The sequence below is a fragment of the Brachionichthys hirsutus genome, chromosome 4 (genome assembly GCF_040956055.1).
Source record: "Brachionichthys hirsutus isolate HB-005 chromosome 4, CSIRO-AGI_Bhir_v1, whole genome shotgun sequence".
Lineage (NCBI taxonomy): Eukaryota > Metazoa > Chordata > Actinopteri > Lophiiformes > Brachionichthyidae > Brachionichthys > Brachionichthys hirsutus.
In genome coordinates this window covers 15,636,979-15,664,089 of record NC_090900.1, presented here as the reverse complement: position 1 = coordinate 15,664,089, position 27,111 = coordinate 15,636,979, and the positions used below count along the sequence as shown (strand labels likewise).

Genomic DNA, 27,111 nt, shown 5'->3' with positions numbered 1-27,111 from the left:
TGTGTGTGTGTGTGTGCGTGTGCGTGTGTGCACGCGTATCTACGGTCCCTCTGACTATCAGGGAGAAGACGGTGAAGTTGAACGGACCAGAGCAGCTCACAACAGGAAACAGAATCGGGTTCACAGCTGCTTTATTCACCGGATCTGATCCCAGGTCAGATCTGTCCAACACAAAGCGTTGAGACGGACGCCGACTTCTTCTCTGGTTCCCAGTTCTGCAGAAACACTTATTTAAAACACGCTAAATTAAAATTCATCAGCACAGGTCAGAAAACTTTATCGCTCCTTCGAATGTGAACAGTCTCAGTTCTCAAACACTCCTGTGTGTGTTCAGGGGGCGTGTCCGATGACTTCACGGGCAGCAGACGGTGTGACATCACTACGTGGTTTTGCTCTTGGAGGCGGGCTCCGTCTCCTGCTCGTACTCGATCTCCACATACGCCCTCTTCTTCCTCGCCGCCGAGCCGCTAGCTGGAGATTTGCCCTTCGACCTGGAGGCCTTCGTCTTCGTCCCCTCCTCTTCTGCACCGGACGACTCCGTGTCCTCGTCTCGATCCTCCTCGTCGCTGCTCGTCTTCAGTTGGTTCATCTCCTGAGAGAAGAAAGGAGAATGTTCGTTTCTCTAAAAGGTCGATTATTTAGAGCTCTTAGTTTGAAAATCTGTCCGATTCCTGTTAGAAACTAATTTTCATTCATCTTATTTTGAAAGGCTCACCTCGAAGTCGCTCAGGTCGCTCTCGTCCACTTCCTCCTCCGCTACGAACTCTCTCTGGCCGACGTCCTGCAGACGGACAGGAGACGCGTTCAGAGTCCGAAAAGCACGACCAAACCTTTCATGCCTGCGCGTGTCCTTCATCACCTCATCGTCTTCCTCCTCCTCCTCCTCCTCGCTCTCTTCATCCTGCTGCTCCAGAGCTCTGTCGAACGCGTGGACCGGGAAGTTGTAGATGTCTCCGTACTGACGTCGCACACAGATCGATTAAAGCGTTAAAATATAAACCCCGGCTAACGGCTAACGCTAGCTCACGCGGTGACATCATCCTCTCCTGAGCTGGTTCTGTTGTTGTAGTTCTTGTAACGGCACTTATCCCTGATTGGTTGCTACGTGTGACATCATACCGTTCCCTGCTTGAGCCTCTCCAGCAGCTCCTTCTCGATGGCGTTGTCCAGCTGAGCGGCGATCAGCGCTTTCTCCTACGAACACGCGGGACACGTTAGCGAACCTTTGCGACCTCGGGGGCCGCCGTCGCGCGCGCACGCCGCTCACCTCTCTCCTCTTCTCCCGCCTCTCCACCTTCCTGCTGAGAGGAACCAACTTCCTCCTGAAACGCAAAGCGGCGACACGTCAAACCGGGACGCAGTTGGTTCCACACCGGTTTAAAAAAAGGGAGACACAAACATCCCGCCGGCGCCGCTTGATGATTCAACACTCTGTTTCTTTCTTAAGATCAATAAAGTTTTACTCATCAAGAAGATTAAGAACTAAAAGAGGGCATGAAGGGCGCGCGGCTCCGGCGCTACCGGCTCAGCTTCCCGTTTCTACCCGAGCAGGTACGGGAGGAGGGAGATTACCGTCTCTCCTCCTCCCAGCGCCACGCTGGATCTGATTGGCCCGCCGGCCGCAGCTACTTCCTGTCCCGGGGTACTCACTGTCTCTTGAGGACCAGCTTGCGCATGCGGATCAGGTACTGCGTGATCTTGGTGAAGCGCTGCTTGCACTTGTGTCGGATGAAGCGGGGCCAGTAGATCAGGCTCCGGTCGATCTGCTCCAGAGCTTTCTCGTAGTTCTTGCTGAGCTTCTCCTGAACGAACGCGAAACGTCTCGATTCAGATCAGACGACCGGCGCGTCCGCGGCGTAACCGCAAAAGCGGCGCTCCGCTCACCTTCTCCCACATCCTGGCGGGGAAAGCCGCTCGCTCGATCACCTTGGTGTAGAGGAAACACTGACCTACGGGAGACGAGCGGCGTCAGCTGATCGACTGATCGGTAACCGCGAGGCCGTCGGGCGGGTCGGCCGTTACCTTTCTCCTCCCGGATGGTGGCGTACTGGCTGCTCGCCAGCGGGCACGCCGAGCGGTTACACAAGCCGGTGATGTTGTACTCATTACGGCAGAAGTTCTGACTCTTTGTCCTGGAAGCAAAGATGAAAAGTTTGTTCTTAGTTTGAGGGACAAACGTCCAGAAAGGATTACGAATAATAATAATTATTATTTGGCGTTTATAGAGCCTGTAAACGTAAAGAAAAAAGAGACGTGATGCAGAATGAACTCCTTACTTGACTTTGAAGGAACAGAACTGTTTGTTCCCGATGATGTCCCAGATCACCTGCAGGAAGCAGTTTGGACGCGTTACGAATGTCCACTGATGTTTTTAGGAGACGCGGGTCAGAATTAAACAGACTTTAATTCAGTATTTGGTTTGTGTCTCTGCTCGGAGGGCGACTCGGAAGGTTCCTATACAGGAATGGTTTGGTGGTGATCCGGATCATCATCTGGATCCAGAATTGATCCGTCATTTCCTGACCACCGGCGATGGTTACCGTTTCGTTATCGATGTAATTGACGAGCAGATAAAACCGTATTTTAAAAGCGAGCCGGTAGGCTAACAGCTAGCGTAAAACATCAGCGTCTACACGCGTATTTATCACACTCACGTCGTCGTGCTGCATTTTCGGTGCGTCACAGAACCGCTCCCGGTTTATCCGCAGACGCTGCTGCCCGTTCTAACGCCGCGGAATAACTTAAATTAACGTGAACGTGTTTACTCGGTGTAACCACATGGACGTTCAGGCAGCGGCCATCTTTATCTGCATGCGGCTCTTCTTCGAGCTTCTCAGCTTTATGACTACTTAAATATGAACTTTTAGGGCAGTGGCGCCACCTGGCGTCCTACAGTATATACGACAGGCTCCAACTGAGAAACAACGTGAATATGTATCGCGATATTTCACACCTTGGTCTCGTTACTGTAAACAAGAGTCTGCTGTTGTGTAGGATTCAGTTTCGATGTCGGGACGGGAGCAAAAATAACGAGTTAAAAACTTTATTTATAAAAGCAACGTCCAACACTAGTTTCTAGAGAACGTGTTTCGTGTGAATTTGAGTGTAATAGGTCAATTCCTATCGTAAAAGTACTGATCGTTATAATCAAACATCGACACTAGACAACTTTCACGTCATCGTTGTTCAAGGAATTTTTAATGGAATCCCAATATTTACATGGAAAGAACGAAAATAAGCAATCTAGTCCCAGCTAGAAGGCGTGGAAAGAAACAAAATCACTAAAATACTATTAACAATAAGAATTAACCACAAAAATAGTAAAACATACTTGTAAATAACATTCGGGCATAGTCTCCGGTCAGTTCATGATCAGAAGGGCTGAGGCGCAAAGCGTAACAAGGAGAAGGCAGCACCTTTCACGAACAGTCCGTGAACGCACCAATCATCACACTCATGAACTGGAAAGATCACGATTCCAACATGGCGCTGACCGAACTATATCGAACTGTGTAGGTTCGTCAGTGACGGTAAAATATTCTAATCCACCGTTTCATCCATATCCGCATCTAAAATGTAAAAATAAATCCTCCTCTTTCGTCCTGTTTGTGTGTTTGTGTGCCAGGATGAACATTTGGGAACGGGGACGTGCGGACTCCACGGAGCGGTGCATCATGGGAGCGATCGCCTGCAAATTGATGAAGCAACAGCGACGCCTGGCGCCCTGGAAGGAAACTGACCTGTCACGTTCACTGTCGCAAATCAGTGCTGCTATTTTTTAGAATTGCAGGTATTTAAAACTTCACTGACTCTCTTAAATTTAATTTTCATAAATCACAATTATACATTTATATATTTATATACATGTCAAAGAAATATGAGGATTTTAAACGGATCTTGAGTCTTTATTCTTGAATCACCAATCAATGCTGCTATCTAGGAATCCTCCAATTGACCTTTCCGTGCCACGCCCCCTCCCGCCCCCCGGAAGGTGACAGGTCAGACGCTCAGACAGCATTTGACAAAATTGTACCAAAATTGGCAAAGCAGACAGAACTTCCCGGTGATTTCTGGGTCAGGTATTTCCTGGATATGGATATTTCGCAGAGGGGCCTTAAATATTTCAGTGAATAATTTTTTTCACTTGGTTTCCATGTATTTTTGTCAAAAATGGTGGAATTAACATCACTGCACCGGTACGGAACTGAATATCAGCACCACTGAAATCCACGGACTCAGTTCTTGTCAAGCACGGTAAGAATTAATTCTTTCTTTTCTTCATGGAGTACATTTTTGGTTGCATTATGCGTAAATTACTCTGTTCTGGATAAACGTGCAGCAGCTACAGCCTATAAGTGTAAAGGCAGCAACTGTTTCTGATTATATGACAATACCTTCCTGGAGTTCAGTAAACTAAGCTAATGTAGAAACTTGAGTATTGGAAAAGGGAACCGCAGGAAGGAGTCGGCTAGCTCCTAAAGAGAACACAAGATGGCGGCTGTATTACAGCTGTTGGAATTGAGTTTTGGTCTTGGTGTTAAACTGTGTTTATTCGATACACCAATTTAATATTGTTGGTTTGATGTGAAAGCATTGTGACTGAAAATGATATTGTTTGATTAAAAGAAAGTCTGTTTAATAACGAGACAGAGAACATCCTGCCGTGAGAAACGACTAACCGAGGCCTGGAACACATGATGACGTTTTTTATTTATTTAAGGTCTTCATCGCACGTTTTTAATCGATTCAACTGGTCGTGTGTTCTTCTGCAGCTTGATCCAGCGCAGATGTTTCTCGTAGTTGTCTGTCGGTTTAGGGAAGTGAACAAACCGGACGGCTCCTTCCAGTCGCTCGGGGTACCGGTCGTCATGGTTACACCATTTTCAATTATTATTATTTTTTTGCCTTTGAGCCACATGCAAACCGAAGCAGCTCGGCTGGTTTGTCTGAGGAAACGAACATAAAGAGATGAAGTGTCGCGTCTACTAAGTCACTTCCTGCCTCGCAGGAACTTCAAAAATGTTTCCACCGTTTTATACTCCATGTTTGACTTCAATCTAGAATTTGTAAGAAACCTTAAAATGTCACTATTTACATTTTAAATGACTCATTCGATACGTATTCTGTAAAATTTCTGTTCTCTTTGCACACGTGAATGGAAAGAAATGACTCGTGAGTGAAAAAACAGAGACATGGTTTATTTCAGTAAATACTGTGAGCTCCTCACGGCTGTACAACACTGGCATCTGTAGTTGGCACCTTTAAAGGGACAACCCACCCAAAGAAACAGAATTCACCCCCCGGCATCGCCTCTGATTAACACATTTGTTTTTTAACACAATAACTACTGTCAGTTCTGTTTGTCAGGGGGGGTATATTCTTTTCTTTTCTTTCATATACCCTAAAAATAGCCGCCTCTGGGACACCGTACAAAATAAAAACAGGGAAGAAACAAAAAAAGAAAGGCACCCAAAGCCACAACGGACAGGAGTCAGCCAGACAACTGAAAACAGCACAGACATGCAACTCACATCGATTTACACGGAGCTATATAGGCATGCAAAAACAAGACCGCCCCGAACACGGGCTGAATGACAGCGCACACACACACACACACACACACACACACGCACGCACGCACACACACAACCAGGTCAACGCTTTTCTCGAATGCGTCCACATCCTCCACCCAGACCGGTTTTTGACTGCCGTCTAACATCTTGTAGTTCGCCTGCATCGAGCCACGTGCATTGTGGGTAACGCCGCTAAAACAATGGATGCTGATTTCCCTGCATCAACGGAGGAGTTGAACGGATTTAACTCAGAATACTTTGAACTAAAGAACTGAATTACGCAACTCCTGAGTGTCAAATCTCAAGAACGAGGAAAATAAACCACGGAATCCTTGCGAGGTTCCCTCTGGAGTCACAAGGATTCCGTTCAGTCCAAAAGACTTCCGGACTGAGAACGCGTGGGTTCTAAAAACACTTCAATGTTCTGGGGTCTAGAATCTGCAGCTGTGGGGTTTCGTGACTGAAACCAGAATGAAAAAATAAAACAGGCAGTAAGGAATGTTCTAGAAATCACAGCCGTCAAAACGGTCACATTTTGAGAAGGAAACGGGTTCGAGAGCAAAGATTCTGGAATCAGAAGGCTCTTGAGAGCAATTTGAGATCAATTCAAACAACCGTCCTTCGATTTACAAGGTGACGTGACAAGCTCCAAAGAATCTGCACCCGGTTCTAGAACAATACGTTCCGGAGAAGATTTCCTCATTTAAAAATATGTTTTTACTGCCTGAGATGTAATTCCTGACGGGACATGTTCAAAAATCAGAACGTGCGTTTTCCAAGATGTCTTAGAAACACACGTTCTCATGACTAAAAATGGCTGACCCGTTCTGAAGGGGGCCGTTCCAGAACAACGAAGGTTCTACGGCAGGAATGGATGTGCTTAAACGCCCCATTCTAGAATCTGAACTTGTGATTATAAACATCTGATGGATCAGATTCTAGAACAGAAGCTGAAGCAACAGATTCTCGTTATTAAATAATGTTGGGCCTGAGACTGGACCCGATACGACGGAACCCACCCACACACGGAACCCACTGGAATCCACCAGAACCCTTTCAGGCACACGAGATGTGGATCAGGCAACATGGCTGTTTATGCTAATGCTAACGTCACTGGACTGGGTGGAGCAACACCAGCGAAGAACACGGGATTGTGGGAGGGTGAAACAAATGAGAGAATCATCCAGCGACCCCCCCCCCCCCCCCCCGACAGCTGACCGGATCACGCAGGACGACACGATGACGATGGATGAAACACGAACGGCTGATGAAGAGAGAAAACATCTGGATGTGCCAGAGATCAACAAAGAAGAAACGGTGCAACAAAATAAGTAGAAGAAACCAAACCATATGAACATTGGGACCCGGCGACGAGCCACGCCCACGTCGCCGGGGGCGACTGCTACCTTCGCACAGGCTCGGGAGCGATTGATTGCTTTCGGACTGATCAGTGACATCAGCAGGATGAGTCGGGTATTTTGGGAACCTTCTATCTTCTGAGCCGACACTAAAACGCACTTATTTAACCTCATAACAGCTTATAACACACTAGTGTACCTGTAATAAGCGTATTCTTGTTACAACTCGCAGCTCCTCCGGCACACAGACGTGTTATCTGCTCGTGACGTCTCAACGTGAGAAAAGCGTTAAATGAAGCGCTAACGGCTGAACCCTGAACACAGCGGGAGAATCGATGTCTGATAGACGTTTTATAGATCGTATCCAACGACGATGATCCTCCTCCTCCCGTCGCTCTAAACAACTTTTAGAAAATCTTTTTTGGCACAAAAATTGAAACGAGAAGAAACGGATACAGTTTTAGATTAGTCACAGAAAGCACGGAATATCTCGCCAACACCGAGCTAGCTCGTTAGCGTCATTAGCATTCACGACGCTGGCCGTGACTAGCCGTTAGCAAACGATGCCATCAGGCCGTTCTCGACCACGTGAAGTCAGAGCGAAAGTCTTGGCGGGTAATGTTCCTCCCGCTCCTCCACCGTCTCCGTCCGCTCTCCGACCGACAGGCGATCCGTCAAGAGGCGGGGTTTAGTAAAATGCTCTGTGATTGGATCGAACGTCTTCTATAGATGCGTCTGAAGGGCGTGGTTGAGCTTTCACCTGAAGGGGTCCTGACGTCCCATCCCTTCATTGACCTGAGCAGACTCGAACCCCCCCCCCCCCCTACGTCTCCGGCGGTCTCAGGGAAGGGTGGAGGACGTCCCCATGACAACCGTCTTTCATTCTGCTTCTCTCTGCCCGAAGTCTCGGTTGTTCCAACACGTCCTGATCTCTGGTCGTCTTCTCTTGGACTGGCGGTATGTTTCCGATGGCGTCAGAGACACAGTCAAAAGAAATCTGGAGAACATTGACGGATGATCGGACCGGCCGGAGTCTTCTGAAGACTCGCCGCCGCGTTGGGGTTGAACTTGAATGTTTCCTGTTTTAAGGCCTTTCATGAAAGAAAGTATGAACATCATCGGTCTCGGGCGTCTCCATTGATCCACGGTGAGTCTCAGGATGCGGTTTGGGTTCTGGTGGGTCTAGGTAAGTCTCAGCAAGTCTTTCTGGTGGTGGTGGTGGGGGGGGGGGGGGTCCTGGACTGGAGTTTTTCGGCCTTAGGAGGTCTTGACCAAGTCGTAGACGTAAATGTGGAAGTCATCGTCGAACTTGATGAAGTAGACGGACGGCTTGGCCTCCACCTGGTGGATGACCATGCCCGATCGCTTCCCGCCGTCCTCTTTGGCGTACTCCACCTGTTTGCCCACCAGACTGTCGACCACCTCGCCGGGCTCCCGCTCCGCCGCCACGCTGTCGTCTACAAAGAGAGAGAGAGAAGTTCATCGGCAGAAGTCAATCCAAACCTGAAGACCCGGTCAACCCGGTCCAGCAGACTCACTGGAGTCGGGCATGATGCGCAGGTCTCCCTCCTTGTAGTCGTCCAGCAGCTGGTACATGTAGAGGACCGGGTCTTTCTCGTAGGTGATGTAGAACCAGGAGGTCATGATGGGAGCCCGGGCCAGCACCATCCCCCTCCACTCCTCCTTCGGCCCGTCCTCCGTCTCGAACATGTGCTCCACCGCTTTCCCGATCATCGTATCCGCCAGCAGCGACTCGCTGACACGGGCCGGAGCTGCACCAATCACAGACAAGCAGACCGTTCGGTGGCGCCGTCGCCGTGCGGACGTTCCTCTCGATTCTGCTGCGCCTCTTCCTCACCCACTCGGTCGGGCAAGACCTCCAGCCCCACCACCCGCTCGTCGCCGTACAGCTCCAGGCCGTAGATGCAGTCGAAGCCATCGTACTTGATCAGGTAGAGGGACGGGTTGACGGGGACCTGGTCCAGGACCGTCCCCTTCCACTGGGACGACTTACCTGAGAGGAAGACCGGACACCGGTTTTAAAGGTCTGGACCACAAACGAGCTTCTACCACCAGGAGAGGGGACCGGATCTTCAGGTAACTTCTGGAGACACTTTGGTAAAGGTGGAGAAGTTCTACCGGAGGCGGAATACGGATCAACTTGATGTTGGCCGACACGGTGGACCAGGGGCAGGAAAAGCGCCGCACCAGCGAACGGCTGGACTCCCTTTGTGTTCTGGTTCGGCGTCGTCAGAAACCAAACTTACTGCCTTCTTTCCAGATGTGCTGGATCCTGCAGCCCACGATGTTCCTCCTGGGCTGCGCCAGGTTCTTGCTGGGTCCAACACTGGTCCTCTGCTTCCTGCAGGCAAACAAACGGTGACAAGTCGAAGCAGAGGATGAGATGTGGAGGGCGAGAGGAAACGGACCAGCGAGTCGTTCGTCCGACTTACTTGTGCGAGTTCTTTTTCTTCATCATGTTTGCAGACACGCCTGAATGCCCTGAAACGGTTACGGAATCGGTTACGCCGATCGGCGGGGCGTTCAAGGACGCTCCGATATCTGAAATCAGTGAATCAGCAACAAAACTCAAATCAAGGACTCCCCCCCCCCCCCCCCACTCACCTCCGTCTGCTCGGGGCCGGGGGGCCGCTGGGCTCTTGAATGGGGTCTTCATTCATCCACCTGTACGGGGGGCAGCCAGCCGGGCCGCCGGTCCAGGTTCACGCTGGGGGGGGACGGGGGCGGGGGGAGGGCGGGGGGGGGAGGAGGAGGAGGAGGGTAGGGAAGGAGGGAGGAGGTGGTGAGAAAGAAGAAGCACCAGGAATTAGGCCAGGCCCGGGGCAGGACGCAAACGGACCGGAGGTTGGAGGCCGAGGCCGCGCCCGCTGACGGGGGAGGAAACTTCCTTCAGCCTGAGGAGGAAGAGGAGCGAAAAGCGTGATGAAGAAGAGAAGGAAAAAGACGATTCTGCTTTTAATCAGCGGTTTGGTTCGTAAAACGGCAGAAAGCGGAGGAACGCAAAGTCGAACGCGTCGATTTCACGTCAGAGATTCTTGTGACTCGACCAAGAGGAAGAGGAGGAGGAGACGAGGAAGAGGAGGAGGAGGAGGCGGCCTCACGGATCGGATCGTTCACCGGGACAACTTTCTGAGTCTCCTCCAGGAAACTTTTGAGGAAATGTTTCTGGAACTTGCAGTCGTGGCTCTGGAGCCAATCTGAGCACTGATCCTGGGTCAGAGGTCAGAGGTCAGGGATCAGCCAATCGGGTTGATTTCCACTCGACAAAACAACGTTTTAAATCTGTTATCGGGACCGTTGGTCTCGCTTTCCAGACTTATTTCACCGGAAGGACGTTTCTCTGCAGCATTTCAGGAGCAAATGGAGAATGTGAAGAACAGAGAGAAAGTCCCCAGATAACCAGAAACACAAGGTCACACACGCGCACGCACACACACACACACGCACACACACACACGCACGCACGCACACACACACACACACGATATGAAAAAGAGGATTCCTCCCTGAAACAGACTCTCCTGATGCCTGAGTCCAATCAAATCAGCCACAAACAGGGAAGAGCTGCAGACAAAGAGGCCCAAGTACACTCCAGAACCAGAACCAGAACCAGACCGGCGAGTCCATCGACAGAAACTGAACCAACTCAGCTCCTCTTTAGATAATCGCAGAGAAACCAGAATCTGGGCCCAAACAAACACCGAGACAAACGGCCCGAGGGTCCAGGTGACACGGGCTCAAACACACGGGCTCAAACGGGCCCCTCAATGACCCCCAGCCGGGTTCTGGTTCCAGTCCAACTCCGGGTGGTTAGCGTTGAGAAAAACTCAGACAGAAATTCAGTTTGAGAAGCTCCAGATGTCAAAGGTTTGATCCACGACTCGTCTCCATGGCGACGCAGATAACTCCGGTAAACACCGAGTCAAACCGGATTACAGCGTTCACACAGAAACCGGATTCGTGTTACGTTAAGAATAAACAAACATCCGGATGACGTCCCGTCAGCCCGACCAGACTATCAGAGCTGGGGGTTCTGGAAGGGACGACGCATTGACTGCACCAGTCTGACGTCATCAGCATCCAAGCTCACCTGTGTTTACCTGCGAGCCACGTCTTCCTGCGAACACCGTTCTGGTGGTGATCCTCCTCCTCTTCCTCCTCCTCTTCCTCCTCACATTACAACAGCAGGGGGTCGTTCGGGTTCCGACACTGAGCCCGCTTTGCTGGTTGTTTTGGGTTGAGGAGGAGGAGGAGGAGGAGGATGAAGGTGGCCAGCCAGAGGTCGCAGTTTACCTCCTAACTAACTAGCTGCTTAGCTCCCAGCCAGCCCGCTCGGTCGGTCGGTCGGTCGGTCGGTCGGTCGGTCCCACTCCACAACACTCAAACATGAACACGTGACCGTCCGACCCGCGAGACGACAGCCATGTTGCGCCAGTATTTACAAAACCCGCATCGGCGCAAAAGAACAAAGGGAGAAGGGAAGAAAAACGCGCGCGCTATGCTAGCTGGTCTGCGGTAAACCGTGGACGCGGGGGGGGCGGGGGGGGCGCGTCCGTTCGGCGGCTCGATCCGCCGCGCAGGAGCCGCAAGTTCTTACCGAAGCAGAGAATCAGGGCCGCCGCATAATCCCGATCAACCGCCGTCGTACCGAATTGATCCGCTCTCTCACCGTTTGGTTCTGCGCTGCGTCAAGTTACCTGCGTTGAAGTGGCCGGAAGACGAAAGCGCCGCGGCCTTCAGAATAAAAGCATGAGTGGACGCGTATCTATCTATCTATCTATCTATCTTTTTATGTCATCTATCATCTATCATCTATCGATCTATCATCTATCTATCTATTTATCGATCTATCTATCTTCACAAATACTCGCTTCTGTCCTTCGTCTGTCCACCCTTCCCCATAACTTCAGCTTTATCCCTCTATAGTTTCCACAAACTCTCTCTTCTTCTTGAAAATGGGCACCAGGACTCTTCTCCTCCGTTCCTCTGGCGTCTCCTTCCCCTCTAGGATTGTATTAAAGAACCCCGTTATTAAAAACTCTACGGCTACCTCTCCTAGACACTTCCACACCTCCACAGGTATGTCATCTTCCCATTGTTCATCCTCTTCATTGCCTTTCACGCTCAGCATGCGGTCACACGGATAACATCTGGGTCTTTGTTTGACCACCTGTTGCAGACATCGTCCGGATCTTTTCCAGGGGCAACGTAGGTTTTTGTCATGTTTTTGTGATTGACATCTCGGGACATTTCCTGATAACTGTCACTGGCGCTCCTCTTCCTCTTTGTCATCAGGTAACGGACACAGCTTTAAAAACTTCCCGACATCTTAATCATGATCTACTAGTTTATTTATGGAGTATTTATTTACAACTATTGGAGCAATACGTTCAATTTTGAATATAAGCGTGTTTACATACGGCTGAATTAAGTAGACCTTTATTTTAAAAATATTCGGCCGGAAGTGTAATTTGTTTCGTGGTCTTGTCACGGTCCGTTATTCAGGTTTGCTTTGAAGCCAAAAAGAATTCTTCCGACGTCGAGTCCCGCCTTTCTTTCATTGCTAAATAGTGATCCGGTGGAAACTTGGCAGCGATTTGCTGATGGGTCTTCCTGCCAAATAGTGAAATTCCCCATTTAGCTGTTTTTGTCGTATATGGAGTCTAAATAGCAAAATCTTTTAAACAGTTTGAAGCAGCTTGTGCTCATTTATGCGACGTGATTCCTAATTTAACATTCTTACGGCGTCAACTCAAAACATTCTCTGCATTGTAATGTTAATGGGGAAACAGCAGGTGGCGAGCGAGAGGTCGAGGAGTGGGAGTTAGGGCTGACTCAGAGTCAGATTTATTGGTTATCGAAGGGAAAGTAGTGCAGAGTCGAAGCAGAATCTGAGCAGATCTGGAAGCAGCTAGTGGGTGACGTCAGATACTTTGGCGAATACAACCCGCGCTTCGGGGGGAAAACACGTTCGGTATGTTCACAAAGGCGGCTCGTTAGGGCGGGGTTTATTCCGCCGTCATAGGGATACAGGCGAAAATAACGCGACAGCACCGCTCAACCGGGGTACCCTGGGACTGAAACAAAGCGACGACTGTAAAATAGCGATCACAGTAGAGGAATTCGGGGGAAAAAACGAGCGCCAGTCCTCCGTCGACTTTAGCCGAAGTTGATGTTAGCGCCGGACTGTCATTTATTTCATTTAGTGGGACACCCTGGAAGAGACGGACAGACCTCGGGAGGATGCGGGACAACGCGAAGCTGACATGAAAGTCGTCACGGCAAGATGTGAAGCAGCGACCGAGGCCAACGACGTTATGTTGGCCCGTAGCTCGGTAAGTGGTACGCTAGCTGCGTAGGCTACGTGACGGCTAACGCAGGTTTGTGTACGCTAGCTGCGTAGGCTACGTGACGGCTAACGCAGGTTTGTGCTGTGATATGAAATGAAACCAACCATTTACACCGAGATGGTCGGATTATTTAAAAACAACGTCGACGACGTGTGTTATTAGACGTGGGTGAACTCTAGCGCTAGTTAGCTTGTTTGGAACGCGAGGCTACTCGGGCTAGCATACTTGTGTTGTTTGCTACTCGGGCTAGCATAATGGTGTTGTGTGAAGTTACGGCTCGACAGCTAAAATAGCTTCGTTTGGAGCTGAATCGTGCAGCTAAATGTTGACAAAGCTCACATTTAAGCCTAAATCTGTCGCCAGCAAATCAATTCCGCCTCCTCTGTCGTTGATCAATCCACCTCTGAACTCATAAATATGAGTTGTGTTCTCTTCAGAAGTATCGAACGGCTGCTGTGTTTGTGTGATAAATGATGATCGATTGATGATGACCCCCCCCCCCCTCACTGAGAGGTGGTCGATCTAGTTTGACCTTCCAGTGTCGCCTGTCCCTCGGATGCAGGTGGACTCCTGAGTCCTGACCTCTGACCTCTTTGTGGAGCAGTTGTTAAGTCTTCCTCTGCATTTCTGTTGTTCTAAAGGTGAACCGGTTTTTGTTGCCAGGTTTGATGTCTCTAAGACACACATCAGTACGTCTGTCCTTATAAACACAGTTTATAAGTGCTTACTTGATTACCTGTGGATTCTTATTTGGATTATATATATATATATACATTAAATGGTTCTATTTGTGCTCAATATGTACTCAATACGCTTCTAAATCTCTCATCTGATGCATCTTAAAAGCAGAACAGAAACGTTTCTGCGTTGTTAAAAGGAGGTCGAGGGTTAATGAACCCCCCCCCCCCCCTGGTGATTGGTTGGGTTGGATTGGCTTGATGACCAGCTTGATGGCTGCTGATGGATTTGCGTTGACGCGTCGCCGACGCCTTTTGAAGCGCTTCGGTTTTGGTGGTCGGAGCCGTTCGTGTTGAAAACGGAAGGCGAGCGTTCCTCCATTTTGTCTTTTGACTCTCAAACTATGGAGAGCGCATGTCTGTCCAAAATGATGACCACCCCTTCCAACCGTCAGGACCTCGGTGGCGGTTGGCGTTCCCTGGTCACCCTCGTTAAAGACTGCTGTCATAATGTCGCCGTAGACGAGGTGAGTCTCGGCCGGAGGCGACAGGAAGTGAGCTCGTTTCCTACAGAAGAAGAATTCTCGTGTGTCTCTTCTCGCCGCAGCACGCCCGGGGCCGGGCCAAAGTGGCCCACGCCGTGGTGGTCATCTTCCTGGAGTTCTTCGCCTGGGGGCTGCTGACCACGCCCATGCTCACTGTGAGTGGACGTGACGCCGCTTCCCCGTGCGTTGAGGAAGTGTGCTGAAAACCTCGCTTGTTGTTCCAGGTCCTCCGTGAGACGTTTCCCGAGCACACCTTCCTGATGAACGGCCTGATCCAAGGCGTGAAGGTGAGACCTCGCTGAAGAATGGCGTGCTGAGACCATAATCAGTACCGCTAACGAGGTCGGGCGCCGTGTCTCGCGGTGTCTCTGCTCAGGGCTTCCTGTCTTTTCTGTCGGCTCCTCTGATTGGTGCTCTGTCAGATATCTGGGGCAGGAAGTCCTTCCTCCTCATGACGGTGTTCTTCACCTGCGCCCCCATCCCCTTCATGAGGATCAGCCCCTGGTGAGTAGACCGTTGTGGAGCCGGTTTAAATCGCTTTCCTGCTTTGACCCAATCGGTTGAATTTGTTGCGTTTTGGGTTCCGGCTATGATTTGGCGGCGCTTTAGACGGTCTTTAGACGGCCGTCACATGACGCCGTCACATGACGCTCTCGTGATCGGATCAGGGCGAATGCCGCTCGGCTTTAAATCCTCCTGCTGCTCGGCTTCCCAGAATATCTTCCCTCGTCTGAGGAAACGGCGTCTGATCCGAGTCTACGGAGAACGATGATGTCATCGTTCAGATTCTATACGCCAAACGTTTGACGATAAATCAGTGAACGGATCGGGGAGATTTCTGACCTGATTGATCAGAGGAGAAATAAATCACTTGGAAACTCCGGCTGTCTGAGCCCGGTTTGACTTCTGTGTGTGCCTGAACGGAACCCGTCTCTGTGCGCGCCTGAACGGAACCTGAACGGAACCTGAACGGAACCCGTCTGTCTGCAGGTGGTATTTCGCGCTGATCTCAGCCTCAGGGATTTTCTCCGTGACCTTTTCGGTGATCTTCGCTTACGTGGCCGACGTCACGGAGGAGCAGGAGCGGAGCACGGCCTACGGACTGGTAACTATACGACGGACGTACTCAGCGAGTCTCGGCTCATCACGGAACACTTTGACCCCCCAGTGTTTGACCCCCCTTCTTGTTTACCCACGAAGATCCAGTTTTTGAAACCTTAACCAAAGTCGTAGGCCGAATGTTTTGTAGAATAGAAGATTAAAAGTTAAAAACTAAATATTCTAGAGTAGTTAGTTGTCCAAACAATGGCGGAGCGTTCCAGGCGATGTCCTCACTGGAAGCGTCTCTCGCGTGTCAACGCAGGAGGTTCCCGTCGATTCTCACGTTGATGTTAGAATCAAAAGGCGATTTGAAAGTGCTTTATTGCCGTTTTTAGCCTCGTTCAAGTCTCTCTATTTACATTTCTTTGCGCTCCTCAGGTCTCGGCGACCTTCGCTGCCAGCCTGGTGACGAGCCCGGCCATCGGAGCGTACCTGTCGACGCGCTACAGCGACAGCCTGGTGGTCCTGGTCGCCACGGTGATCGCCGTGGCCGACATCGCCTTCGTGTTCTTCGTCGTTCCCGAGTCGCTGCCGGATAAGATGAGGCTGACGTCCTGGGGCTTCCCCATCTCCTGGGAGCAGGCCGATCCGTTCGCCGTGAGTGGGCGGAGTCGGAGCTCCAGCATTATGCATGATTTGATTGGCCGCTGGTTCTATGACTGATGGACTCCTTCGTGTGTCCAGTCTCTGCGCCGGGTCGGGAAGGACACCACGGTGCTGCTGATCTGTGTCACCGTCTTCCTGTCCTACCTGCCCGAGGCTGGACAGTACTCCAGCTTCTTCCTCTACCTGAAGCAGGTATGCGGGGGGGTGGGGGGGTTGTGTATCGTTTCTCCGTCCGTAATGCAGCAGGAACGCGTTTACTTTTAGCTTTTGCTGATGATGTCATGACTTTATTCTGAGGTTCTTCTCTGTCCTTCCAGGTCATCGAGTTTTCTCCCGCCGCCATCGCCGCCTTCATCGCCATGGTGGGAATCCTGTCCATCGTGGCGCAGGTACCGAACCCGGCGGCTCGTTTCTGAGCGTGATCCAGAGCAAGGCTCCTTCCTCCGATCAGCGTCTCTCTCTCCCTTCGTCCCCGCAGACCCTCTTCCTCGTCGTCTTGATGCGGACCATCGGGAATAAGAACACGGTCCTGCTGGGTCTGGGCTTCCAGCTCCTCCAGCTGGCCTGGTACGGCTTCGGCTCCGAGCCCTGGTGAGTTCCCGCCTCGCCGCCGGTGCCTCGCCGCGTGTCGGATCGTCTCTGTCCTCGTTTTAAGGCTGAAGTGTAAATCTTGTGTTTATTGATCAGGATGATGTGGGCGGCAGGAACGCTCGCAGCCATGTCCTCCATCACCTTCCCAGCAGTCTCTGCGCTGGTTTCACACAGTGCAGCACCTGATCAGCAAGGTCGGTACAGGACACCGGCCCCCCCACCGGCCCCCCCGCCGGTCCCCCCACCTTTATGATTGGCAGAACCGGAGCTGTGTTGATGATGGTCCTTGTTTCTTTCTCTGTTTCTGTGTGTTCCATTTCTATGCCTCTGAACTCTGTGTATGTGTGTGTGTGTGTGTGCGCGTGCGCTCAGGTGTTGCCCAGGGCATGATCACAGGTATCAGAGGTCTGTGTAACGGTTTGGGTCCGGCGCTCTACGGGTTCATCTTCTTCCTCTTCAACGTGGAGCTAAACGACGTGAAGCCAGCTGGAGGAAAACCCCCACAAAACACAGAGGTAACGCACGCACGCGCACACACACGCACTCACGCACGCACACACGCACGCACACACACGCACGCACGCACGCACACGCACGCACACACGCACGCACGCACACGCACGCACACACGCACGCACACACACGCACACACACACGCACACGCACCCTCCCACTGATCTAACATCGCTCCGGTCTCTCTGCACCCCCCCCCAGAAGCCGATCATCCCCGGCCCTCCCTTCCTGTTCGGCGCCTGCACCGTCTTGTTCGCCCTTCTTGTCGCCGTCTTCATCCCAGAGCGCCGTCGATTGGACGACACCAAAACCTGCACCTCTCGCAAGTCCAGCTCCGCGTCCACGGCACACACTCAGGCCGCCTGCCCGCTGGCCACGCCCACTAGCGACACGGAAGACATTGAGCCACTCCTCCAGGACAGCAGCATGTGACTGGCGGTCAGCCTCGGCCAATCGCAGCCTGGTCCCTGTCTGCTAGTCCCGCCCTTTCAGAATAAAGCGAGCCGTCACACTGATGAGCTCCATCTATCCACATGATTGATGATATTTATTCCCCTTTGATCTAGATCCAGACCGGTGTTGATAGTTTTTCTAGGATGTGTTTGTGTGTTTTTTTTTTTTAACTCATCTTTAACTTCGTCAGCTTTGGACATGCGTTACTTTTCAGGGCTTCTTTAATCAACCAATCGAACGCCCACGGCTTAAACGTCAGAGGGGAGTTAGTTTAGCTCTCACATAGTCCGGGTCCATTCAGTGAAATCATTTGGAGCAAAGCCCGATGAAGCCCGTGGGTGGAAGGAGGTTGTTTTCTGCCGCTGACCAATACCTGAAGATAAATCCCCGTTTCGGTTAAATCCGGCAGCACGGTCTGGGTTTGGGCTGATGGGTTCATGTAGGAGCTCATCACGGCCAGCAGGGGGCAGTAGGACCTCATTCAGGCTGCACACGCCTGGATTCATGGGTAACTGACGGCATCCTCATCCTGCACATCCATGAGCAAACCGGTCCAGACTGGCATGCTGAAATATATATATAAAAATTAACTTCATATATATATATATATATATATATATATATATGAAGTTAATTCCAACAGTTTAAAGTATTTTTATGCACCTTTCTATTGAGCCTGTAAGACGTCACAGAGGGGGGAAAAGCACCACATTTACATGACATCAAAACCTGCCCTGCGTTTAATGTGTAATGTATCCGGATACAGATCCCACTTCACCCCCCCGATGAGGGGGGGGGGGGGGGGGGAGGTTACCGACTGTTGCGTTGAGGCCCTGTCCTCCTCTTCCTCCTATCGTCACGTCTTTATTTGTTTTTGACTTTAAATACTTGAACTGCATCGAGAACCGCGCCCACCTCCCTGCCGCTCCTGGCAGACCAATCAAACGCTCCCGGTTACTGATGGTGGCGTGCGGCCCGGGCTGATTCTGGCCGCTGAGCCCTTCGGAATCTGCAGGTTGTTTGAGAACCAAATGGTGCCATGTTTTTATTTTGTTTTATAACTTGTGTTTTGTTCAGTCGGGCCTTTCGCCCCGTCTTTGCCCTCCATGTGGCACGCCGCCCCTCTGGAGAAAGATCAGATTTAAACCTCCCTCATTTGACGGCATGAAAACGCTTTTTTGGGGGGTTAATTTAAACCATTAGTTTCAATCTTCACATTCTGTCGAGCATCAGGAAGTCGATCTGAAGCTGATCCGTTACTGAAGACCGTCCTCAAACGTCCTGATGTTTGTAAATGAATGCTGCATTCAAGGTGTGGGAAATAGTAGCGCCCAGCTGGGGAAGGTGGCCGTTTCATTTTAGTGGACACGACATTTTGGTCCTCCCTAATCGAGTTTAGCTTCACGAAGCACAATCATTGTGTTTGTTCTGCCGTCGCAGGACTACGTGAGGATTTACGCGCCGTCCTTGAACTAATCGCCGTCTCTCCTGAGCTTTCTAGCGGACCCGTGAACCTCTCACGCTTCAGTCTCATCTCGCGTTGGACTCTTGTCTGTCATTTTAAGATGACCTCCAGGATGTTCCATCGTCTGCGTCGCCACGTACTCCGTTTCCCATCAACCCCTGCAGCTTGGAAGTTTCATTGTGTCTTTTGAACTTTTTGTTTTACGTATTTCTTTGATTATTGATGAAATCATTGGCTGAACGCTTTAGCATAAATTAAAACAGTGTCCCCAGACTCAAGTTAATTTTAGCTCATATTTGTAACGTTTACTCGAATCTTACCGGTGTATAGAATTTTGACCGGCTGCAACTGAACTTAATTTTTGTACAGTTTTTGCTTTGACTGCAGAGAAACATTATTGAGGAGGGTTTGGGGACCGTCATCTCGGGGGGGGGGTTGAGCTACGACGTCTTTCACATGACGACCAAATTAATTCAGAACAACAACCTGAAAATGACAAGAAATCATGTTGCACCACTTCCTGACTTATTTCCCCCCCTGTTTGTGAAGTTCATGAACCCCCCCGAACAATAACCAAGTGATTTGTTATCTGACGACACCTGAATGCATCATTGCATCTAGTTTTCTTTGTATTTTCTGCAAAACAACGATGAGGTGGAGTCTTTGTTGGGTTGCAGCGTTGCCGTAGTAACTGAAGCGACGCCGCGCGCATGCGGCTGAATGTGATTCGATTGGTTTACGAGACTTTACGGCTAATTCTTCGATGGCTCGCCGTCGGAGCCCTCCATGCAGAACGTTGTCCGATCCCTGCACTTTAATTTCTCTGAACGCGTGCCTCGAATTAATTATTCATGTTCATATCGGTTTTATATAGAAATGACGACATCTGTGTTGTAACGTTTTCTTTTATCTTAAGAGCATCACTTTGTATAATATCTAAAATATTAATAAAGAGAAATGTATTGAATTTGCAACTTGTGGATTTGTTTTTAATGTTTAAAAGATAAATGTTTGAAATTCACTTTTGTCTCTTCAGGAGGGGATGGCATTCTGGTCAAATATAGAAAGTTATTTCACATTACGGTATATAAATGTGATAATTGATCTTTTTCATGACAGAATCTTGTGCCATCTTGACTCCTGAATCTCAAGTTTTTCAAGATATGAAAATGTTAGTTTCCAGTAAATTTAAAAGCACAAAAAAGAAAACTTGACATTTATTAAAGTAAAAAAATAATAATTCAGGATTAAAAATAATTAAAGCATCTCACAGAAATCAGCTTCAGTTAAAATCTGCTAAAGGAAAACTATAAAAGTACAAAATAAACTATTTAAAATCTGACACCAAATCAGGAATAAAATCAGACATTGTAGTGATTTGTACTTTTTTCCATAACGTGATGGATTTTGTTTGTCATCAACCCAAAACGTTTTTTTCTTTTCACTCCGTCATCAAGCAGCAGGCCAAACGACCGGGAAGCTGAATAATTGATATATTTCTCCCACGAGGGCAAAAGCATGCCCGGCCCATCTCCCCCTCTGATTGGTTAACTTTCGCTCCCACCCGCCGACCGGTCCGAGCAGCGCGTGTCGTTTTCTTGGCGGACACCGTGTTCTCCTTCGTCGTCGTCCTCCTCCTCACAGCAGGCAGGCAATGGACACCTTGGTGGTGGAGAAGGGGACGATGTCTAGCGTGGGACAGAAAGCATGTCAACCAACTGAATGTTTTTGCCGCTGATCGCAGGGGGGGTACGACTCACCTCTGTCCTGCAGCGAGCCGATGTACGCCTCAATGAACTCTTTGTCTCCGCTGCCCTTGACCTTCTCCTCTCTCTGCCCTCGCCACCTCTTCCTCTTGGTCTTCTCCTTCTTCTTCCTCTCCTCGCATCTCTTTGTATAAGTGGTGTCGTACAATCGAATGAACCTGATGGGGAACAGAGTGCGTGTCGTTCAGAGCTCAAAAGGTTTCACGTGGAGTTCCACAAGGTTCTGTTCTGGGTTCCCCACTCATCCATATTTACATGCTACCCCTAGAGGTCATCGTCTGTTCTGCAGACAGAAGTGACCTCAATGAACTTCACTTCAGTAAAAACGCAATAAGCTACGCTTCAGTCACGCTAATGCTAACTCAGAGTTGTGTTTGTTTACTTGATATCCGGGTTGCTACACAGTCTGGTCGGGATGCAGGTGATGTCATCAGCACTGATGACAACTATCTTGAGCGTGGAGATGTTGGTGAGGCAGTGAGGAAGATAAGTCAGATTGTTCTTGTGCACGAAAAGCGTGTCCAGCTGCTCCAACCTGCACACGCCATTAGCTGCTTTAGCGACATGCGGCACGTAAGCAGCCGTTAATCAGACAGCCTACGGCGATGATGTCATCGGTCACCTGTCCATGTCCTGCGGCAGGTCCGTCAGTCGGTTGTTGCTCAGATCCAGCAGCTGCAGGCTGCTCATCCTCAGAGCGCAGACGGGGATGGACACGAAGCTGTTTTCAGCCACGTCCAGGTGAACCACCTGCTTCAGGCTGCTCAGCTGACGGGTCAGAGTGACATCATCAACATGACATCATGAAAGCCACACTGACCCCCTGCTGTGACGTCATTGTCGACACAAAAAGGGAACGACAAACTCGTATCTGTACATGTATCTCTTGTCTCACCTCGAACGGAAGCTCAGACAGGTAGTTTCCCGTGAGTTCCAGCCGCTCCATATTTTCACAGTTTCCCAGTTCTGGCGGTATTTTACACAAACGGTTGTAGCTCACGTTTAGTTCCCTCAGCCCAGTCAGTTTACCTGAGGGTGGAAGAGAGTGAGCGCTTGTGCTAAATGTAGCGATACGCACTGGGACTGCCCCCCCCCACCCCGTGCTTTTTATGAAAGAGGGAAACTAGTTAAAAGAAAGGTCACCGATCTCAGGCGGCAGCTCAGCGATGGCATTCTGGGGGATCTCGAGAATGGTCAGCTGGGTAAACAGTGCCAGGTAGTCTGGCAGCTGAGAGATCTTCGTCCCTCTGATGTGCCATTCCTTCAGGTAGGCCATCCACTGCAGCTCTTCGGGGAAGGACTGTGAAGATGTTTACTTCAATCAATACATTCTCACATCTTCCCAGCATGTCCGACTCACACCCACGCTACCTTCCAACGATCTCCATCCAACCGCAAGATCAGCTTGGTCTGGTCTGGGTCCCGCTGATCCTGATGCTCTTCATGATTCTGCTGGTCTGCTTCTGACAGGTGAGCGACAGCAATCAGAACAGATGGATTGACACAATCCACAGATTTACATCATATGTGCAGGGCTGCATTTCCCCATGGGAGGCTGCGCTGTGTGCACATTTATTAGCCAAGTGAGTATTATTGATCGAAAGTGATCAACACCTGAAATCAAGGTACAGAATTATCAGGCAAGCTTCCCTACCTCAGACAAAAATAGATCAAAAAAATAGATTTAACAGGCTTTAAAAAGTCAAAAACAGTCAAATCCTTTATAGTTTGTGAAACTCCCCATACACTAATGGTTGATACAGTTATTACCTATTTGCGCATATTAGTTGTGTTTTTGATTAAAATCCTTTCGCAAAAATGCCAGCAGAATGCTTATCGTATCATATGTGTCTCGGGCCCCCCCCTCAATCTCCACTACATTGGTTCAGTCCATCTTACTGCACATGTGCGGAAAGTATCTAGGAAGAAAACGTCCCATCGGGCCCAAGAAGAAGAAGAAGAAGAAGAAAGAAAAGAAAAAGTTTAGTTCTGAATTAACTAAAGTGACTACATTCTTCAGTGCGGCTAGCGGCTAGCAGGAGCAACCCACCGCCGGAAGCAACCATAACGACACCTGTTGGGGATGAAGAACCAGTGAGTGAGTATCAAAACTGTCCCCGATATTGACAAGTATTTATTTATCCCATTGAAGTTGGGAAAGTGTACGGGTCATTTTGAAGTCAGCTTTGAATTTTGCTGTTCGCTGTCTGGTTTGTCTATGTCTGTGTTTACTGTGTCTACCTGTAGTAGGGCTGTATTTACTGTAGTAGGGCTGTGTTTACCTGTAGTAGGGCTGTGTTTACCTGTAGTAGGGCTGTGTTTACTGTGGTAGGGCTGTATTTACTGTGGTAGGGCTGTGTTTACTGTGGTAGAGCTGTGTCTACCTGTAGTAGGGCTGTGTCTACCTGTAGTAGGGCTGTATTTACTGTAGTAGGGCTGTGTTTACCTGTAGTAGGGCTGTGTCTACCTGTAGTAGGGCTGTGTTTACCTGTAGTAGGGCTGTGTCTACCTGTAGTAGGGCTGTGTTTACCTGTAGTAGGGCTGTGTTTACCTGTAGTAGGGCTGTGTCTACCTGTAGTAGGGCTGTGTCTACCTGTAGTAGGGCTGTGTTTACCTGTAGTAGGGCTGTATTTACTGTAGTAGGGCTGTGTTTACCTGTAGTAGGGCTGTGTTTACTGTAGTAGGGCTGTGTTTACTGTAGTAGGGCTGTGTTTACCTGTAGTAGGGCTGTGTTTACCTGTAGTAGGGCTGTGTTTACCTGTAGTAGGGCTGTGTCTACCTGTAGTAGGCTGTGTTTACCTGTAGTAGGGCTGTGTCTACCTGTAGTAGGGCTGTATTTACTGTAGTAGGGCTGTGTTTACCTGTAGTAGGGCTGTGTTTACTGTGGTAGGGCTGTGTTTACTGTAGTAGGGCTGTGTTTACTGTAGTAGGGCTGTGTCTACCTGTAGTAGGGCTGTATTTACTGTGGTAGGGCTGTGTTTACCTGTAGTAGGGCTGTGTCTACCTGTAGTAGGGCTGTGTTTACCTGTAGTAGGGCTGTGTTTACTGTGGTAGGGCTGTATTTACTGTAGTAGGGCTGTGTTTACCTGTAGTAGGGCTGTGTTTACTGTGGTAGGGCTGTGTTTACTGTAGTAGGGCTGTGTTTACTGTGGTAGGGCTGTATTTACTGTGGTAGGGCTGTGTTTACTGTGGTAGGGCTGTATTTACTGTAGTAGGGCTGTGTTTACTGTGGTAGGGCTGTGTTTACTGTGGTAGGGCTGTGTTTACCTGTAGTAGGGCTGGGTTTACTGTAGTAGGGCTGTATTTACTGTGGTAGGGCTGTGTTTACCTGTAGTAGGGCTGTATTTACTGTGGTAGGGCTGTGTTTACTGTGGTAGAACTGTGTCTACCTGTAGTAGGGCTGGGTTTACTGTAGTAGGGCTGTGTTTACCTGTAGTAGGGCTGTATTTACTGTGGTAGGGCTGTGTTTACTGTGGTAGGGCTGTGTTTACTGTGGTAGGGCTGTGTTTACTGTGGTAGAGCTGTGTCTACCTGTAGTAGGGCTGGGTTTACCTGTAGTAGGGCTGTGTCTAACTGTAGTAGGGCTGTATTTACTGTAGTAGGGCTGTGTTTACTGTGGTAGGGCTGTGTTTACTGTGGTAGGGCTGTGTTTACTGTGGTAGGGCTGTGTTTACTGTAGTAGGGCTGTGTCTACCTGTAGTAGGGCTGTGTTTACCTGTAGTAGGGCTGTAATTGACTGTGCAGGGTTGCATACAGCTCCGTGTACTTCTCTCCAGGTATTGGTGCAGCAGGTTCAGCTCTGTGCTCCTCATGGTTCTGCAGTAGAGGCGGTACTGCCACTGCTGGTCGATCCTTCACAGACGTGTGTTCATGAAGCAGCTTCACATTTATCAGATTTCAGTTCATTCTCCAAACTGGTGACCTTTCTGCTCTCAGTCAGCAGCACAGCGCAGGTGTCGGGATATTAATAGTAGTCGATGTGCTCATACTACTAAAACCAGCCATGACTAACAACAGTCAGCTGTGTATGAGTCAGGTCTAACCGAGTGGTCAAATAGTTTCATTACATTTGATTTATTTAATCACAGAGGTATTAAAATATCGACTGGTTTGCCTGGATGCGGATACAATTATTTAAAAAAAGGTATTTAAAAGCTGTCTCCTTCATAAATACTAATACGGTCAGAGATGACAACAACAGCTCTATCCATCTTACCTGGCGAGGGCGCTCTTCTCGATCCTCTCCTGCTCCTTCTTCTGGCTCTGTCTGTATTTCTTCACTCGGACCTCCCAGATTCCTCTGATCAGAGACAGATCGTAGAACGGGACGTCTGCCTTCCTCTCTAAACCCATCTCTGCTCCTCAGACTGAAGGAAGAGGAAGATTTTTGTCCTTTGTCTTTTATTGTGTAATTCAACTTGTCCCAATACTTCTTCAATAAGTCCTTTCCAAGTACGGCAGTGAATCCACCACTACGAATATGTTAATATGACAACTATGTCAGGTTGAATCTGTTGATGACGGACATATTTGTTTGAGTGAAATAACAACACAAGGCTTTTATTTTGAATATTTTGTGTTTTAGCTGAGCTGGCTAACAGCTTGCTGTTATTGTGTTGCTTCCACTTGAACATACACAAATGTAAACACAGATCATTTGAAGGAATTTCAGTTTTTGCTGATGTGACCTCTGACTCTGGACCAGTCTGCGTCTCTGGAACATTCTCCAACCCTGTATAAGACTCAGACTCCTCATTCTCTGACTCTGGACCAGGATCAGACTCTGGATTCTGACTCAGGAACAGGTTCTGTTACTGGCTCAAGTTCCGCCTTTAGATGAGATTCTAGACCTGTCTCTGGAACATTCTCTGTGTCAGGACCAGGCTGTGCTGCTGGACTAAGATGACACTCCTTACTCTGGACCAGGTTTTGTCTCTGGCACATTAGCTGTCTCTGCCTTAGCATGCCACTGTGCTAAATTATAGCATGAATACGAGTTGAAATACTAGCTTGCTAAATGAAAGTGATGGAACTCTACTTCCCGTGAATCATCGGCCATGTTTACAGTTGCATATGCTGTGATGTCGTCCTGCTGTCGAAGAGCTGCTGGTCTGCAGACTTACTGCCTTCATGAATGAGTATTTGATCTTCTGGTAACATGTCTGTCCTCTAATCTGTAGTAAACAGCAGCAAATCCATGCTAACATCCAGCAGTGATGAAAGTATTGAACGTGTTCTTACCTGCGAGCCTCTGTTGGCGTCCTGCTCAGTGTCACCAGCCTGTTTACTGATATCCGAGTCTGTGTGTGTGTGTGTGTGTGTGTGTGTGTGTGTGAGTGAGTGAGAGACGTAGCGTGCTATTTTTTACCAGCTGAGATGTGACCCCTGCTGTGTCACATGGTGCCTCATTCCTCCTCACATACAAGCCTCCACCAGGCTTCAGGTAAAAACATGTGTTAGGGTCTCTGTTGATCTGTTCCAATGACAATAAATGTTTATATTATGAACCAACTAATCAGACACAGCTATCACATTAGCATTATGCAAAGGAAAGAGGTGGCGAGACACACTTTTATTCTGAAAAACTTAACTTGGAAGAAGTACGAAATGTTTCTTAGAACAGTGTCAAAATACTGTTACAAGTCCTGAATTGTAATTCTATGTTAATAAAAGTATTAAAAGTTATTATTTATAATTATATCATTAGTACTAAAAGTCTATAAAAGTGCGGTTGATTAGTTTTATTGTATAACGGGCTGTGAAAGAGGTGCCAACTCCTTTGTTTTGGATTTACATTACAGTAATGGCGGCAGCTGTGTGTGTGTGTGTCGGGGGATATAAATATAAAATGCATCGCTAATGAGAAATCCAACTCTCATTAGTGACAGAAGAACACCCATCAAAGCCCTCGACACAAATGATCTAAAATAGTTTTTTATTTCCAAATATATCAGAGTGCTTAAGAACAGTTTTCATGTTATGATTATTAAAAAAAACAGGACAGCTATAACAGTTAAATGGATTTGCTTACACGAACACGTGATTAAAACCATTTTAATAATCTTGAAATTCTGTAACTTTACTTTCATTGA

At 49.0% G+C, this 27,111-nt stretch overlaps 4 protein-coding genes and 1 non-coding gene across 6 annotated transcripts; 1 reads left to right on the top strand and 4 right to left on the bottom strand.

Annotated features, from left to right (window-relative positions):
* Window positions 1-114: 114 nt before the first annotated feature.
* On the bottom strand, window positions 115-2,801 carry mak16 (MAK16 homolog (S. cerevisiae)). The gene is made up of 10 exons (XM_068738321.1): window positions 2,655-2,801; window positions 2,277-2,326; window positions 2,023-2,132; window positions 1,885-1,949; window positions 1,651-1,802; window positions 1,268-1,322; window positions 1,120-1,194; window positions 860-958; window positions 716-781; window positions 115-592 (listed from the first exon to the last, which is right to left on the bottom strand). Exons 1-10 carry the CDS (start codon window positions 2,667-2,669, stop codon window positions 380-382), a joined length of 900 nt encoding a protein of 299 aa, XP_068594422.1. The 5' UTR covers window positions 2,670-2,801; the 3' UTR covers window positions 115-379.
* A 569-nt stretch (window positions 2,802-3,370) lies between these two features.
* LOC137893414 (small nucleolar RNA U13) lies at window positions 3,371-3,471 on the bottom strand. Its single transcript, XR_011105454.1, has one exon. It is a non-coding gene; the product is annotated as a small nucleolar RNA U13 (small nucleolar RNA).
* A 4,630-nt stretch (window positions 3,472-8,101) lies between these two features.
* Window positions 8,102-9,608, bottom strand: spinb (spindlin b). The gene is made up of 6 exons (XM_068761080.1): window positions 9,557-9,608; window positions 9,385-9,433; window positions 9,199-9,293; window positions 8,790-8,945; window positions 8,470-8,703; window positions 8,102-8,388 (listed from the first exon to the last, which is right to left on the bottom strand). The coding sequence occupies exons 1-6, from the start codon at window positions 9,606-9,608 to the stop codon at window positions 8,189-8,191; spliced, it is 786 nt and encodes a 261-aa protein (XP_068617181.1). The 3' UTR covers window positions 8,102-8,188.
* A 3,430-nt stretch (window positions 9,609-13,038) lies between these two features.
* Window positions 13,039-17,872, top strand: mfsd14bb (major facilitator superfamily domain containing 14Bb). Its single transcript, XM_068760745.1, has 12 exons — window positions 13,039-13,287; window positions 14,587-14,679; window positions 14,749-14,811; window positions 14,901-15,028; window positions 15,515-15,629; window positions 16,004-16,222; window positions 16,310-16,423; window positions 16,549-16,620; window positions 16,710-16,822; window positions 16,919-17,016; window positions 17,195-17,337; window positions 17,537-17,872. The coding sequence occupies exons 1-12, from the start codon at window positions 13,219-13,221 to the stop codon at window positions 17,765-17,767; spliced, it is 1,458 nt and encodes a 485-aa protein (XP_068616846.1). The 5' UTR covers window positions 13,039-13,218; the 3' UTR covers window positions 17,768-17,872.
* Window positions 17,873-20,454: 2,582 nt separating this feature from the next.
* On the bottom strand, window positions 20,455-26,317 carry lrrc2 (leucine rich repeat containing 2). 2 transcript variants are annotated; one of them, XM_068760974.1, is made up of 10 exons: window positions 26,261-26,317; window positions 25,236-25,386; window positions 24,735-24,871; window positions 22,391-22,482; window positions 22,163-22,319; window positions 21,915-22,048; window positions 21,642-21,787; window positions 21,402-21,554; window positions 21,014-21,177; window positions 20,455-20,941 (listed from the first exon to the last, which is right to left on the bottom strand). In XM_068760974.1, the coding sequence occupies exons 2-10, from the start codon at window positions 25,370-25,372 to the stop codon at window positions 20,892-20,894; spliced, it is 1,170 nt and encodes a 389-aa protein (XP_068617075.1). In that variant the 5' UTR covers window positions 25,373-25,386; window positions 26,261-26,317; the 3' UTR covers window positions 20,455-20,891. The 2 variants fall into 2 exon arrangements, with proteins under 2 accessions (XP_068617075.1, XP_068617076.1); XM_068760975.1 differs by having other exon boundaries at window positions 22,391-22,479.
* Between the last annotated feature and the right edge of the window lie 794 nt (window positions 26,318-27,111).

Coding starts and splice junctions, on each gene's coding strand:
- mak16 (XM_068738321.1), bottom strand. Junction 1,950..2,022: donor CACCATCCGGGAGGAGAAAG/GTAACGGCCGAC, acceptor CGTCTCCCGTAG/GTCAGTGTTTCCTCTACACC. Junction 782..859: donor AGGAGGAGGAAGACGATGAG/GTGATGAAGGAC, acceptor GTCCGTCTGCAG/GACGTCGGCCAGAGAGAGTT.
- spinb (XM_068761080.1), bottom strand. CDS start 9,608: ATGAAGACCCCATTCAAGAGCCCAGCGGCCCCCCGGCCCCGAGCAGAC. Junction 9,434..9,556: donor CCGGCCCCGAGCAGACGGAG/GTGAGTGGGGGG, acceptor TAACCGTTTCAG/GGCATTCAGGCGTGTCTGCA. Junction 8,389..8,469: donor GCGCATCATGCCCGACTCCA/GTGAGTCTGCTG, acceptor CTCTCTTTGTAG/ACGACAGCGTGGCGGCGGAG.
- mfsd14bb (XM_068760745.1), top strand. CDS start 13,219: ATGAAAGTCGTCACGGCAAGATGTGAAGCAGCGACCGAGGCCAACGAC. Junction 14,680..14,748: donor TGACCACGCCCATGCTCACT/GTGAGTGGACGT, acceptor TTGTTGTTCCAG/GTCCTCCGTGAGACGTTTCC. Junction 16,823..16,918: donor GGCTTCGGCTCCGAGCCCTG/GTGAGTTCCCGC, acceptor TTTATTGATCAG/GATGATGTGGGCGGCAGGAA.
- lrrc2 (XM_068760974.1), bottom strand. CDS start 25,372: ATGGGTTTAGAGAGGAAGGCAGACGTCCCGTTCTACGATCTGTCTCTG. Junction 22,483..24,734: donor CAATTACAGCCCTACTACAG/GTAAACACAGCC, acceptor CTCACCTGTCAG/AAGCAGACCAGCAGAATCAT. Junction 21,178..21,401: donor TGTAGCAACCCGGATATCAA/GTAAACAAACAC, acceptor GTTCCCCATCAG/GTTCATTCGATTGTACGACA.